The 15,605-nt window shown below is 36.1% G+C and overlaps 2 protein-coding genes across 6 annotated transcripts in view; one reads left to right on the forward strand and one right to left on the reverse strand.

Annotated features, from left to right (window-relative positions):
* The window catches only part of LOC142337648 (uncharacterized), a 422,288-nt gene that overhangs the window by 242,001 nt on the left and 164,682 nt on the right, over positions 1–15,605 (forward strand). The window lies entirely within an intron of this gene.
* The window catches only part of LOC142337631 (unconventional myosin-Ia-like), an 85,552-nt gene that overhangs the window by 60,461 nt on the left and 9,486 nt on the right, over positions 1–15,605 (reverse strand). The window contains exons 1-8 of one of the 3 annotated variants that reach the window (XM_075387027.1): positions 13,416–13,455; positions 13,240–13,317; positions 4,239–4,329; positions 3,406–3,490; positions 2,762–2,898; positions 1,716–1,854; positions 1,132–1,340; positions 835–906 (exon numbers count right to left, since the gene is read on the reverse strand). In XM_075387027.1, coding sequence (XP_075243142.1) covers positions 835–906; positions 1,132–1,340; positions 1,716–1,854; positions 2,762–2,898; positions 3,406–3,490; positions 4,239–4,304 — 708 coding nt within the window. In that variant the 5' untranslated portion in view covers positions 4,305–4,329; positions 13,240–13,317; positions 13,416–13,455. Of the gene's footprint in view, positions 1–834; positions 907–1,131; positions 1,341–1,715; positions 1,855–2,761; positions 2,899–3,405; positions 3,491–4,238; positions 4,330–13,239; positions 13,318–13,415; positions 13,463–15,605 lie in introns of those variants that run through there. The other 2 variants (XM_075387019.1, XM_075387010.1) reach the window with 2 other exon arrangements.

A 15,605-nucleotide genomic window follows, 5' to 3' on the forward strand; every position in this document is an offset into this window, starting at 1 on the left:
TGTTCACATGAAACTTTAAACCTCGATAACTCCTCGAAATAAAACGAAATTCAAAAAATTCTTTTTAATTTCGAATTCTACGCTGGACGAGCTTTTAAATGATACCACGCACATTTCTCTACGATGAATATATCGGTCGGCCAAAATTCACGGAACAAAGAAAAACCCATTTGAGTATATAGTTCCTCCCCCCCACAAGTGGGGTCGGAACATTAATTTCTTAAACTGAAAGTTGTAAAGCCTAAAACTAGTGTCAGCTATCAATCACTCTCATGAACTTTGATAGCCGAACGCTCTATGACTTAATGACCAGGCTTTATCGGTTTAACCAGTTTCTTTTGATTTTGCTCTTTTGACATTGAACGTATTCACTTCATTGCGTAATTTAATGCATGAAAGAATTTAAAATCCATTCAGTTGGAACCGTGTGTTAAGTAAGTCAGAAGTCAAGCGTGAAAATCGTGTCTTATGTAAAACGAAAAACGCGATCAAAAGGTAAAGCGAACTAAAAAAAATAGCAGGACAAGTCCTGACGTACAATTCAAAGAATTTTCAGTGACTAAACAAAAACTAGATCAGGAACCGATTAAAATGGAATTGGGAAACCCATTTCTTAAAAATTCAGATAAAAAATTTAAAAAATTTCACGCCGCAAAACCACTCCTTCCACTTCCTGTTTCGGCGTGACCAGAATCACTACTCCGATTTGACTTCAAAAATCATTAAAATGTGTGAACAGATCTTAAAAAAAGACAGGGCCCCAATACAATTCAATTTCTAATTTCTTTGAATTGTAAAAATTTCTTAAACCTTAAAAAATACTTAAAAATTTACCTCAAAAATCTCAAATCCATAGATGTCCAGGACTCCGATAGAAAAGCAGTCGCTTTCCACCTCACTGGAAACCTGAAACAACACACCTTTTTTTCGTCTGAAGAGCATTCACGCATTCGTCAAAAATCGAGTTACTTGTGTTTATCGAATATCGAAAACATCCGTATTTTTAAAACCTAATTTTGGCATTTTTTCAAATCTTCTCTCCTTCCTTCAATCCAATCATATAATTACTACTGCGTTCTTTTATCTTGAAGAGACAAAATTGACGCATGTTAATGTTTGGAACAAACTCACATTGATGGTTTTGTTGATCTTGCGCACAATCCAATGAAAGAGCATGTTGTAGAGCTCCTTGGAGAGCGCGTTCCTCGCTTCACTAGACTGGTCAGCGTTGAACTTCTTCACTACCCTTTCGGCACTTGTCACTATTGTCCTCTTTGTTATCGCATTCCTCAACACTTCAAGGTCGTCCATTTGAAGTAGCCCACACACTTGCTTCATCTCTGGAACAAATACTCATTTTACTCCAAGTTACTGGTTAAAACCTAGAAATTGACAAAGCACTTCTTTCAATTCCTTAGGGTCACGTTTACGACAATTCCTTGGGGTTATTGGCCATGATAAAAACAAGAGATTGCCATTAATGTAATCGAAAAAAATCTACCCAGGAAAAGAAATTAACCTAATTAAAGAGAAAATATTGCCAAACATTGCCATAAATTTAAGAAATAGCGACAGACGCCCATATTTTGCTGAGTAAATTCCTCGGGATGAGCATGCCCGACTCCACGTAATGATATCTTTTGTGTATAATTAACCTCTTGAGATTTGATGAAGCCGCAGATTGAATTATTTCCTGGATGATAAGCAGATATTACCTCTGAAATCGGGTATAATTGCAGGGGAGTCTGCATCTTTGGACTGAAACTGAACATTGCCGAGTTTCAGGATGGCAGTTATTAGTTGAAACACGCCCTCAATTTCACGCTCCGAAAATCCGCAACTCTTCATTGAGTTCTAAACAACAAAACATTAACATAACCGACTAAAGTTGGGCGAATTGCTCTCAAACAACTGGCGAGCAGTTGACTTCATCAGTAGCTAGCTGCGCGCCTTAGGGAGGCTAGCTTTGGCGCTTGATTGAGGGGCAGTGAGGTGCTCATGAGGGGGGGGGGGTAGGAGTGGGTGAGCGCGCGTGGGGGGGGGCATTGTTTGGGGTTAAGGGTCGAATAAGGTTGAGTCCGGGAGGAAATGGGGGAGGAGGAGTAGTTGAGGGGCGGGGTTAAAGGGACAAGTGTTAGACGCTAAGAACTACCCTTCATAATATGAATTTATATCTCTAACTGCTTCAGTGAATCGCCTATTTGAAGACTAGTGAACTATAAGGCTCTAACGGAACTTAATGCCCTACGGGCTATACCTGTTTATCCTGTCTTTGAGAAGAGGGTCAGACAAAAAATCAGTCAAGCGAACAATTGCTTTAAAAACATAGCCGGTAGAATACCAGAAACGACTCGAAAAGTCGTGTAAAATAATCTCTTAACTTGAAGCACCTAAATCAGAAATATGAAAATCAAAAACACAAAAATAACTTCCTAACACAAATAAAGTGTTGATAGGTGGTGTGATAGGTGGAGTGAAAGTGAGATAAGGGGGTGTATTTAGGTTTGGTGGTAGACTGCTGATTTGGAGGGGGTAGTAGTTGTGGATGTGGGGGAGCGGGCAGGGAGTAGTTGTGGGAATGGAGGTGGAGGGGATGAGTTCCTTGGGAGAATCAAAATCTTCGAGTCGTAATCAAAAACCAAGAGCACCCCAATATAGCTACAAGCAGCTTACAGCTTTGTAGCAACAAAACTCTTCAAGCTAAGCAAATTGGCGTACTTAAACATTCAGCCCTCTTAGGCAGTCAACTAAATAGTCATACCGTTAAAGAGGTGAAAGTGCCTCCTTGGTCAGATCGCGACAGCTTGTTGAGAATGTTGATTGGAGCAACTGTGGTTCGATTCTCCAAAGAACACAAAATTCTGTAAGCTCTCGGGTCATCTTCCAATCCAAGGCTCTCTGCAATTCAATAAAATCAACTTTCATTGCGATAGAGAAAAAATTATCACGTAGTACGGAAGAAATAACTGTTGAAAAATAATCGCAAAGCTGGAGGTCTTTTGAAAACAAAATTAATCCAATTGCTGTCAATTGAACTTTTTGACAAAACATTTGCGAAACAGTAACTTCGGCTTTCCAGAAAAATGTTGAACTGATAAGATAAATAGATAACTGATAAGATAAATAGATAGACTCAAATCTCTCTAACTAAAACAAACCAGAATATGTCAAAAGTCTGTTTTAGTTAGAGATTTGTGCCTGCTCTGTTTATCTTATTAGTGCAATGTTTTTCTCTCTTAATTCCAGGAAGCCGGAATTGCTGTTTCGCAATCTTTTGAAGCACGCGAAATTGAGAATTAATTAAAATAATTTCCCGTCCTAAATCAAAAGATTGAGCAGCTTTTGAAAAAAGCCACCAAGGAAAGTTATGGTATTCGTTTCGTAACATGTTACTGCTAAGCTAACTTTTGAGATGGTTAGTGGCACTGCTGATGAGTGAGTAGAAAATGTGGAAGTTCCTCTCCCCCAACTCCAATTGCTGGATCCGAGACTACAAACAAACAAACACAACAACATGGTTAGTGAAGCATGACCTAGTTAGGGCGAGAAACAGACGGTCTGAAATACATCCGTTAAGCAGATGTTAACTTATTGTTGTCATTCAGACAATTTAATTTAGTGGTAAATATGAGCAAGTTATAGAGCAACCAGTTCAGATCAGTTGAGGTTATGACAAAATATGATACCTTCAACTTGCGGGTGAAGACATTAAAGGGATACGGACAGAGCTGTTTCCCTTTCCACAGCTAGGTGTCCTATTTATCACGTTTTTGACCACTATTCTTTTAATCCCCCCTCCCCCCATTTTTAACCCCTATATCATTTAACCCCCACATTATTTCACCCCAATTTTAAGCTTCCCACGGCTAATATCAAACTTAACCCAGTGCAAGGCTTATCTTACAGTAGCAAAAGTTACAGTCTAGTGAGATGGGTGTATAGATATTAACAAGTGTCATCCGTCCGGAAAGTAACCTCGAGGTCCACGTTCCTACATGCCTACGTAATCATTAGTTTAGACACTTCCATCAACAAATAATTATTAACCATAGCACTAGAAAATTTGAGCGGACTTGTTGATAAATTGTAGACATGTTATAAAAAGATGATGTCATTGACTTAGTTCAACGATAGCTGTCCGATCAAATGTTTCCAATCCTCATGAGACTTGATACAAGGAAACAGCTCTGTCCGATTGGACACAATGACAGAGGCGGTGATGGTTGTTTAGTACTAACTGATGAGGGGAGAGGTGGAAGGGGATGCAGTGAAGGGAACATGTAATGCGTGGAACGTCGCCTCATTCTCTGCGATCTCCACTACACGAGACTAACAACACAGCAACGTTTATATAGAAATTTGACCCCAAGTTTATATGCAAACGATAATGCATGTTATGTTCAGGGTTATGATGAAGTATTACAGCCACATTGTGCTTCCCACTGATATTATCCCCTTTTGACACGCAAATATACGGCTCATGATATGAAAAAAATTATTTTGATAACCGTTATCGCAGTTCGGATTAAAGAATAGACGTAACGATGACTTTTTAAGACCTGTTGTAGAACACACTGCTGAATGAATATTGAATTTGAGATGCATGCAGGAAAACTGATTACGTATCAATAATAAGAAAAAGAGCAACGCAGCAAACAGTCGGTTCTTCTTTCGTTCTTTCTTTGAAGCTTGAGCTATAGAAAACAAACCATTGCTTACGTCAATTTCAACTTATATCTTATAACACGTATGACAAAAAGAATTGTGCTTGAAGCGTTTTTACATCAGAATCTGAACCCTTTTCCCACACTATAAAGTTGCATTATATCCCAGTTACAACAAAAAATTATGAATTCAAAGTATTTTTTTTCGAACACTTTTACCATTTATTTGTTAAGTAAGGTGCATTATTTACAAAGTTGAGTGGGGTAACAACGTCAAGTCATGGACATTGGAGAATCGTCAAGTAATTATACAAACGACACACCAGGTATGAGTGGTGATACAAATCTGTCCAGAAAATCTTATGATGAACTATCAAAAATTGTTGTTGATCTGGTCGAAACTAACAAGAATCAGCAATTAAAAATTCAAGAGTTGGAAAAAAGCAGCAAGAGATGAACGATCGCTTGAGAGCACAAGAACGTTATACTAGCAAAGACTGTGCGATTATTTGTAATCCACCATTCGATTCAGAAGATCAACGGAATGTGCTTAAAAACACTTTGATTTTTTTTTGATAAATATCTTGGAATCAAACTGCGGGAGGACCGAATAAAAGCCTGTCATATTCTTCCTGGCACGGGATCACATGTTTGCCCTGACTCAGTAAAATGCAAGTTCGTGTATTTTGACGAAAAATATCGAGTATTTGGGGCCAAAAGGGAAAATGAAAAAGTTGAAGAACCCATTGAACAATTTGAAAATGTATATCAACGAGAAGCTACCAAAGCATGAAGCGCAAATCAACAGTGAAGCTAAAAAGATGGGTATGATTACATCCACTAAAAACTGAGCAGTATCCGTTATGGTCCGGAACTCTCAAAACGAAACTTCATTCCAACCCCTTAACTATGTCAAGGACCTCAATAAAGTCAAAAATGCCGTGTTGAGAGACTCGGCCAGAAGAAAACCGAAATTTGTCATCAATTATGATCAAACATTCAGATCAAACGAACAGGAAAAATATTCTCCTGAAATGAAAAAGCAGAGGAAATATTAAACTGGTAGAAACCTGCCACATTTCTAAAACTCAATAATTTTTGTTTATAATAATTTGAAGCCGTTACTTTGATTGCAATCCAGTACCAGTATTTCAATTTTCTGTAGACAAGTCGCTCTTGTAAAATTCAAACGTGACAGTGCATTTCACCAACTGCGATAAACGCAGCCTGTCTTTTTTCGGTTTGAGGGTTTTTTCTGATGAGGTTCTTTTATTAAACTTTAGAATGTTCTGCCTTAGTGCTCGCGATATCCGCAGCCTAAAGTTGTACATGATTTGTTAACAGTGAAGAGAACATCAGGAGGAACAAAAGTCTTGCGATATACGCAGATTAGTTGTTTACAGCTCGAGATTCATTTCCAGTCGTTCGGAATTTGTGATATTTGCAAATAACGAATGACAACTGATAATGAATCCTTGGGAAAACCAGAAAAGTTTGTCAAAATACCGACTGGACACATGTTCTTTGTGATATTCGCGGAAGATGTGCCAACCAGTCGGTGTTCTTTCGTTTTGATAACCGTGTAAAAAAAGAATGCACAGGGAGTTTCATTTTACAATAAACGAGTGGTAAAAGTTCTAATTCAGTTAAGAGCTTGTAATAATTTAAACGATGAAAAATACCATTTTATTGCAGAACATCTGATCAGTCTATAAAAATTTAAGTCGTTTCGAGGTTTTTTTTGGCGCAACAAGAAACAGCCATTGGCTATATGCCTAACCGAAACGTGGCTCAAAGATGACAGCAACATCAAATGTTTATCGCTTAGTAGTTAACAGCTGCTTGACACAAGTAAACGACAAATAGGAAAAAGGAGGAGTTGCAATTTTTGAGAGGGAAGGTTTGGTGAAAACGGTTCTGCAGAAATTTTCCAGCAGGAACAAAAAAGATCTGGTTTTGACTGTTGTATACCTCAAACCGAATACAAGTTTATCAGAGTTGTCAAAAACTTTTGAGAAATGTTTTGAAAAATGACAATCAAGCCAAAAGAGATGCATTTAATGTGTGGAGATTTAAATATTGATCACTCAAAAACAAATGAAAAATTTTTGACCTTAGAAAATGTTCTCGGAGAGTATGATCTCTTAGCAATATGTCTCTCGAAAAGGATTCGCCAGGGAGACCATTAACTCTCAAACAAGAATTGATGTGGTATATTGCTCACAGGAAGTGCAAGTAGACGTTCTAAAATCTACAATAACTGATCACTACACTGTTCAAACAAAACTAGATGAGGAAACGAAAGAAACAGGGTTAAAAACGCAAGAGTACTACAGAAATTGGGCTGTTCTAGAAAACAATTCTGTGTTACAAAAGCTAGTGTTTAAACTGAAACACAAATTACAAAGTTTCCAAGAAACTTTGTCTCAGACTGCGACTCAGCATTTGAAAAATTTCATATTATTGATGAAAAAACATTATGTGCCAGAGAAGAAATCAAAGATTCTCAGACATGAGTCATGGAGCCATAACTCAATTAAAAACCTTGCAGCGATAAAGCAAAAACTTTATCAAAGATACATGCAACAGAAAACAAATAACAAAAAGATATTCAAAAAGAATTAGAAATTTGCTACAGAAAAGAGTGCTCAAAAAAGGAGAAGCTTTTATCAAACGTTTTTAGTTAGGAACGCCAAGCGTACTACGAAAACAATCTTCGATACTATCAAAAGTTAACACACAAAAAGTCAACACACAAAAAGGAGACACACAAAAAGTCAACAAGCTACTTTAATGCAGGAAGAGACTGAAGCTTTCAACAAATTCTTTATCACCATTGGAAAAACATTAGCTGATAAACTGGGTCCAGAAAAAAACAGCACAAAAAATACAAGCGTCAATAGCATGTTTCTACACAAAATCAGCGAAAAAGAGCTCTCCGTGGCAATCAAAAACCTGAAAACTAAATACAGCTCAGATTATAATGGACTCAACAATTTTATACTCAACTTTGCTATTGTCCAACTCGTAACTATTTGGTCAACAAATGTTTTGAAAACAGCGTTTTCCCGAACTGCTTAAATAAAGCCATAATTATCCCACTGTATATAAAAGGAGATCCTAAAGTTGCTGAAAATTACAGACCAATCGGTTTGCTGCCAACAATAGGAAAATTGACTGATAAATTGGTTCAGAAAAGAATGCTAAATTTTATTGAAAATTCAAAAAACTAAACAAAAATCAATTTAGGTTTAGGCTAAAAAAGTGCACTTTTGAAGCCTTGGTATCTTTTATTGAGAGCATCAGGCAAGATTGGGAGGATGGTATTGCAGAAACTAAAGGCGGTGTTGATCGATCTCAAAAAGGCTTTTGATACAGTTAGGCATAGAATTCTTTTGGACGAACTAAACAACTTGGGATTGAGGGGTCACCTGCAAAATTTTTTGAAATCTTATCTAAGCAAACGGCAGCAATGTGTAAATTCAGGAAATGTATACTCCAATTTTGCAGAAGTCGATTATGGAGTACCACAGGGATCAGTACCTACCTGGACCACTTCTTTTTCTTGTGTATATAAACGACATAGATGATTACTCTAGTCAGAACTGTTTGACCTTATACGCTGACGATACTGTTGTTAAACAAAAAGAGGAATCAACAACTGATGTTTTCAGCCAATCTTTGGAACTGGTTATTGATTACCTCATAAAAAACAAAGTGACTATGAACTACGACAAAACTTGTTTTATGAACATGAAAGTCAGACGGAGAAGTTCACAGAAACAAATAAAAATAAAAGAAATAAACCTAACACAAAGATCATGACTGAAATACTTGGGTATAGAACTGGATGACAATCTGAATTTCGGCGATCATATTAAAAACCTTTGCTCAAAATTTAACAAATTCTCAGGACTTTTTTTGCCGGCTCAGCTCGAATTTAACTGTTAAGCAACTGTTATTAACATGAAAGTATATGTCCAGCCTGTTGTGCGCTATGGCGTACTAGTCTATGGAACAAGTAACAAAACCCTAATTTTGCCACTTGATTCAAAAAAAAAATTACAAGAATTATTTTTATTAAGCCTAAATCAACCTCCACTTGCCTGGAACGAGAATCAAATCACATTTACTCGATTAGAGTCATGCAATTTTTTTGAACTGCTGAAAAAATTAGCTGAAATTTTGAGAGCAGAATGCCAAATTGATTGCCTCAAAAATGTAATTACTAGATAAGAAATTGATACACTGCAAGCAAAAAGAGTCCAATCAAAGCAACCTAAAACTGCAAACAAAAGCAGCGGCCTAAGTCCCAAAAAACTAGGAGTAAGAATACGAAAATTGCTTGATTTCTATCCTAATTTTGTTTTAGAAGTGCAAAAATTCTATCCGAATTTTGTTTTAGAAGTGCAACATATGAGTGCAAGATAACTTAAGCAATTCTTATCTAGTTTCAGGGACAATTTTTTCGTAGACAACTTGGAACTTTTTGCTTTGTTTTATTAACAAAAACTCGATAGATCTCATAAAGTTCAGAATAAGGTTTTGAGCTTTCCCCCCTATTTTCTCTTGCCATGATACGCCACGCATTCACAACATTGATCATAGTAATGGTTATGGTCATCGCTAGACTAGGACATCTTGGACCTATTGATGACCTGTCGAGTAGATTTGATATTATGGTACATAATTTATAACGTGTTGCAAACAAGTGTACATCCTACTCGAGAACAATTTATTATTATTATTATAATATCTATCTTGCTCGCTTCTAGAATTGGTTTTTGAGGATGATCATATAATAATTAGATCTATTAGACGTATAAGAAAGGGTCGTGAAATGTATCTAAGAAGTATCAGCTAGAAGTTGAACTCAAAGTAAAATAAAAGATATGTGCTGCAAATCTAGTCGCTAAATTGTTATTTTGGCCTGACACTAACTCAATAAATTACAGGATATTAAAAAAATTCAGAAACAAATTTTATGCAAAGTTGCTGCAGACACTACACAACTGTGTATTCTTACAAACAAACAACTATTCATGATAAAATAATCGAGAGACAATCCAAATTCACTGTCTGAACTATCACTCTCAAAATCCAGTATGAGCTGATTTTTTTTGTAATAGTTGTTGAAAGATTAGCACAGTTCAGAGTTCAGTGTTTGAATTACATGAAGCTTTTTGTATGTATTCTGAAGGAGACTAGATTAATGATTAGTATTTTAGATTTTTAACAAGGTAGGAGTTCAAACAGAACCAATGGCCATCAAACTTTGAGAACCATACCCCAAACAACTTCTGTTTCATGGTTGCTCTTTTATTAGAGTTTATAACTTGGTTGTCTTTAATGGCAGGGGTTGCGTTCGGAGGGCTGGAATGGGGGTCCAAATCACCAGGTGAAGGAGGGTTGACGGAGGATTTGGGGGAGTGGGGGGGGGGGGGGTAAAACTCTAAAGATTAAGGACAACCCTTCACATCATGATTTTATGTCACCTCAAAACAATTCCAATGAGTCGCAATTTCCTCTTAGCGCTTCCTCCTAGAGATTGGTTAAGCTTAAGGCTCAAAGAAAACCTCCGAGCATTACACGTTAATACAGTTTTTGAAGGACGAAAAGTCAATTGGGTCAGACAAAAAATCGTTAAAGCAAAAAAAATTGCATACAAACATTACAGGACTAATATAATTGCTACAGCCTTCGTTTTAGAGCAATTAAAAATATTTATACATCATACATTTGGTTTAGCTTGCTTGAACAAGGTTATTCTTGAGAATTTTTCCCGTCAATTGGACATTTAGAACTGCTCATTTTCTAGACAGATTTTTCTGCGTTGCATGCATTTTCAATCGAGCGGCGAGCCCTTACTTATATGAAAAACTATAATCTTAGCAAATGTACAGATGAAATTTTCTACAAACAAACAAATTACATCTTATTGTGATTGATTGAAGAGTTTTAATTGAAACACAAAAAATTGTCTTCTCATTGAAGGCTGATAAGTTATATTTTGATTAAAAATCTGTATAAGTTTTTGCTGCCTCTAATAGCTGCTCTCAAATAACCCTCATTTAGTGTGACCCACACCCATTTGACCTTATCTCTTTGAGTTAAGGTAAATAAGTTAAAAAAAGTCAAATTTAAAGTGAGGAAGTAATTTCTGAGACTGAGGTAAGTCACGTGTGACCAAAATATTAATCACGCGAATGAACAAAAAAACTCGCTCCACTTAGAGCGAAAAATGACGTCACACACGCACTTCAGTTAAAATTGCATGAGCAAATGAACAAAAAGCAGATTTGAAGTGGTTGTGACGTCATATGGTCGTAACAAAAATCGCGACGACGAAATAAACAACATAGCAGGACAAGTCCTGACGTACAATTCAAAGAATTTTCATTGACAAAACAAAAGACTAAACCTAGAACGGACTATGAGAAAATTGGCAAAAACCTTTTCCGAAAAAAATTTAGAACAAAAAATCACTAGCGAGAAAGAGAAATTTGGTTCAAATAAAAAAAACTAGGCCTAGAACGAATTATAAAAAGATTAGGAAAACCATTTAAAAAGAATCCGACCAAAAAAAGGAAAAACAGTGAAAATCAAAGTGAAATTGCCGCATGTGAACAAAAAACCACTAGCGAGACGGGGAAAATTTGTTCAAACACCGTTTTCCCACTCTACTATAAAATTAGAGTGGAAAAATTTCACGCCGCAAAACCACTCGCGTTTTCGCTCCACTTCATGGTTCGGCGTCACCAAAATCACTACTCCAATTTGACTTCAAACGTCATGAAATTGTGTGAAAAAAAGACAGCGCCCCACTACAATTCAAATTCTTTTAATTGTAAAAAACATAGCAGGACAAGTCCTGACGTATAATTCTAAGAATTTTCAATGACTAAAGACAAAAATAGACCTAGAACGGACTATGAGTGAAATAGGAAAACCATTTCTAAAAAAAATCAGAAAAAAATTTGAAAAAAAAAAACAGAAAATCAATGTCAAAATGCCGCATGTCAAAAAAACCGCTAGCGAGAAAAAGAAATTGAGTTCAAACAAAAAAAACTAGGTCTAGAATGAACTACGAATGAATTGGGGAAACCATTTAGAAAAAATCCGATCCAAAAAAATCGGAACAGTAAAAATCAAATTGAAATTGCCGAATGCGAAAAAACCACTAGCGAGAAAGCGAATTTTTGTTCAAACCCCATTTTCTCACTCTAATTTAAAATTAGAGCAAAAAGATTTCACGCCGCAAAACCACTCGCTTTTTCGATCCACTTCCTGTTTATGCGTGACCAAAATCACCACTCGAAATTGACTTCAAAGATCATGAAAATAGGTGAACAGATCTTAAAAAAAAACAAAAAAGACAGCGCCCCAATACAATTCAAATTCTTTGAATTGTAATAAAAACCAAGATAAAGCCAATAATAGCCCCAGCTATCGCTGTGCGGCTATTAATGAGACAATTGAAACAGAACAGAAACCGTATAATACATTGCAACTTACAACTATTCATACGGCATTTATCAATTTTTGAACAGATTAGCTTATTTGGCTGAATGCCGTTAATATTAGCCGGAAGTAAAATTATCCGAATGGAATAATAGCCCAAAAGGAGACATTCACCAATGTCAGATTTGAGAACGCACAAATGTTATTTCAAGAATAGCATTTCCGGTCGCGATATTTTATTCGGTTGTGATAGATTCATATCAAGTCCCTTGGCCGCGACGCCTGGCCAAATGCGTTAATTTCATGTGTAAGCGAGTTAGAAAAATGCGCGTCCAACTTACGTTTGCTTACAGCATTTAGCTCAGCAGTTGATTCTTCTTTGCCTTTTTGGCTAAATTTCACGTGGGCTAATAATCCGGACACCGTTTGGCCACGCCTCGTGGGCCTTACCTCAGCGGACTGTGGGACTTGATAGGAATCTACCACAGCCCAACAAATTATTACCAGCGACTAAATTATGCGCAGCAATCGCGTTTTCTTTATTATAATTCCCAACTTCAGAACAAATAAATATCATTATTTTGCTTCCGATTTATTTTATTTGATCTACTCTACAAGCTGCCAAAAAAACTATAAGAATATGATAATATGCGACCCAACCAACAATTGAAGAAAAAAATTTCAGCGTTCTTCTTTTGAATATAATACCTGAAATCAATACCAAGAAATGCTGCATTGTACTGTCTCGCAAAAAGTTCCAATGAAATGGCATTAATGCATGCATGGTAAATTTTACTGAACTATGAAAGAACTAAAATCATGTGAAAATTTACGATAACATTGATTTACAAAACTCTAGGTTGATAATGATCTTCATCAATGTTTCACTGATGAATGCACACCTGGTCAACTCAAGCAAATTTTGTCGCAGAATAAAATGCGTTTTCTTTCTACTGATAAAAAGTGACCATTTAATGTGATTAATTGCAAAAAAAATCATATTTAATATCATCGGTGCCGTTTGAATCGTTCATACGGATCTTCCCGTTAAAACCCAATACAAGGCTATACACAGCGTAACTTTTCAATTCATACTAAAGAATCAGAGGCTTACTTTCTCCAGGAGGTATGTTGTGATGACACCCCCCACAGGGTCTCCTTGTATGTTGAACTTCATATCCATGTACTTTCCCTAAATAAGCAGACCAATAAATTTATCAAAACACTCCGCACATCCAACAAAACAGGTGCTAGACAGGCGTCAAAATTTGAAGCAAGAAATAAACTCACAAATCGAGATGAATTATCGTTCCGGTTTGTCTTAGCGTTGCCGAAGGCTGAAACAATACATCAAATGTGAAAGCAGTCATAAATAAATGTTGGCTGCTAGTATATCAATTCCTGCCTTATAGACACGAAGACGCTTCGTTCTAGTTTAAACAAAAGGTTTTGGTTTGTTACTGATTTTTATGATTTTTAGGTGTTCAACTGTGGCATATAATGTTTGAACCTGACATCAGGGCGATATTTTTTAAGCAAAAAATGATTTAAGCATAACAATCTGGGAGTCGCATGACAGCGATTCAAGAATGTCTTCAGATCACAATTAAAACCAACAAATCAATCAGTTCTTGATTGATGACGAGCAGCGTTTTCATGTTATTTGTTTTGATAAATTAACAACATAAAATTGCACTGTTTCCATGAGACTCAACAAAACGAATTGTCTCATATGAAAAATTTTATTTGGCTGCGTAAACAATATGTTTTGCCAACAATTTGAAAAGTAACACAAAAACAGATTGATGTCTCAAACGTGAACAATATCCAATCCAATTCAGCACTGCACTTAATTCAAAACTTTTAAAACACACGTGCAAGTTTTAAAATGCCAACTTTTTGAAAAGCCAGATTTTCCTATATAAAGTGCCAGATTTTAAAACGTGCAAAGTAAGTGTTTCCAACAAGGTTGCGTAACTCTGCTAAAAATAACTATGAAATTCTGCCTTAAATCTTGAACCCGTACGTGTTTCTCGACGAATGCCAGTAATATCATCAGAGCCAACTATTATTGGCAGCTTCTTGCAAATCGATTCCACAGTTTTACAGTAGAATTGCTAACGTTAAACACAACCGATTAACGTCAAGTATTGCTTTTGAACGACAGTCGCGGGTTTCGGTTCGCTTGCAGCTAGCTAAGCTTATCGAGGCCTGCTATTTAAGAGGCAGAAATGTGCGGGAGAACGGGCGCACTTAAACACCATGAATTTCTGCTTCTTCCGCATACCTTACACTAAGATCGTTCCCAGGCCCTAAGAGAGCTACACTGAGACCTAATGCCAAATTGTTCTGCCGAGGTAAAGAACATTCTGGAACAAAAAAGTTAAAATATTACACAAAGAAAAGACCCACAGGACTAAAATAGTTGCATCAAACTTTGTACCAGAGCAACTATTGGACGTAAATTATGAATGTAAAAGCATGCATTGTTTCCCAGAAGCTATTCTCCAATGATCTTCAATAAAAGAACACAACCTCATTTGACTTTAACCACTTTAACAAGGAGACTCGGTAATGTGCGTTGGCACAATGTTCCGACCTCGTTCACCCACATTTTTCATTTAATTGTGTTTTAATTGAGGAAGGGATATAACACTTTCAAACGTTTACAATTTTATCGAAAAGCGAAGTATAAATATCAATTCGCCTTAAGTTCAAACCACGATGAGATATGCCATTAACGAGACAAGGCAAACAACAAAATAAAACAACAAATCAAACATTAATTACGACCAAATCAAAATAGCAGATGAAGAAAGACAAAACATTAAGCTTTCAACTAAAAACACTAAATAGACAAGGCGGCTCGGTAATGTGCAATGGCACATAAGGTTCCGACCCCGCCCATCCACAATTTTGGCATAATTGTCTACCAAATGAGGAACAGATAGAAAAACCCAAAAATTATTTTTTGCGAATCCCAAAAAAGCCCAAGTCTTTTTCAAAAAATTCTGTATGAACGATAAGATAACCTCCAAAACAAATAACTCAGTGGAGTAAAAATTGATGCATTAGATTGCTGTAATATGTCAATATTAAGAAAGCGAGTCAAAACGAACAGCAAAATCAAACAACAACAACAACAACAAACATTAATTACATCAAAAAATTTATGTCCCTCTTAAAAACTAAATTTAATAAGAAAGTCAACATACCGTCAGATAAACCTGAAACTAAACAAAAATAACTTATAAATCACCAGAAAACATATGCGACCAGTCTATAAAAAGGTTTGGTAACAATTATACAAAAAAGAACAAAAACAGAAAAGTAAAAAAAATTAACTTATTTTTTTGAAACAATTAACTTCAAAGTAATAAATACCATTAGGAATAAATTAATATTACCACAAATTTGCGATTACCACTGCTTCTATAGAAGGGCATTATGACCTGACCTTATTCATTTTTTAGAGCGGCT

The sequence above is a fragment of the Convolutriloba macropyga genome, chromosome 1 (genome assembly GCF_964194025.1).
Source record: "Convolutriloba macropyga chromosome 1, txConMacr16.3, whole genome shotgun sequence".
NCBI lineage: Eukaryota > Metazoa > Xenacoelomorpha > Acoela > Convolutidae > Convolutriloba > Convolutriloba macropyga.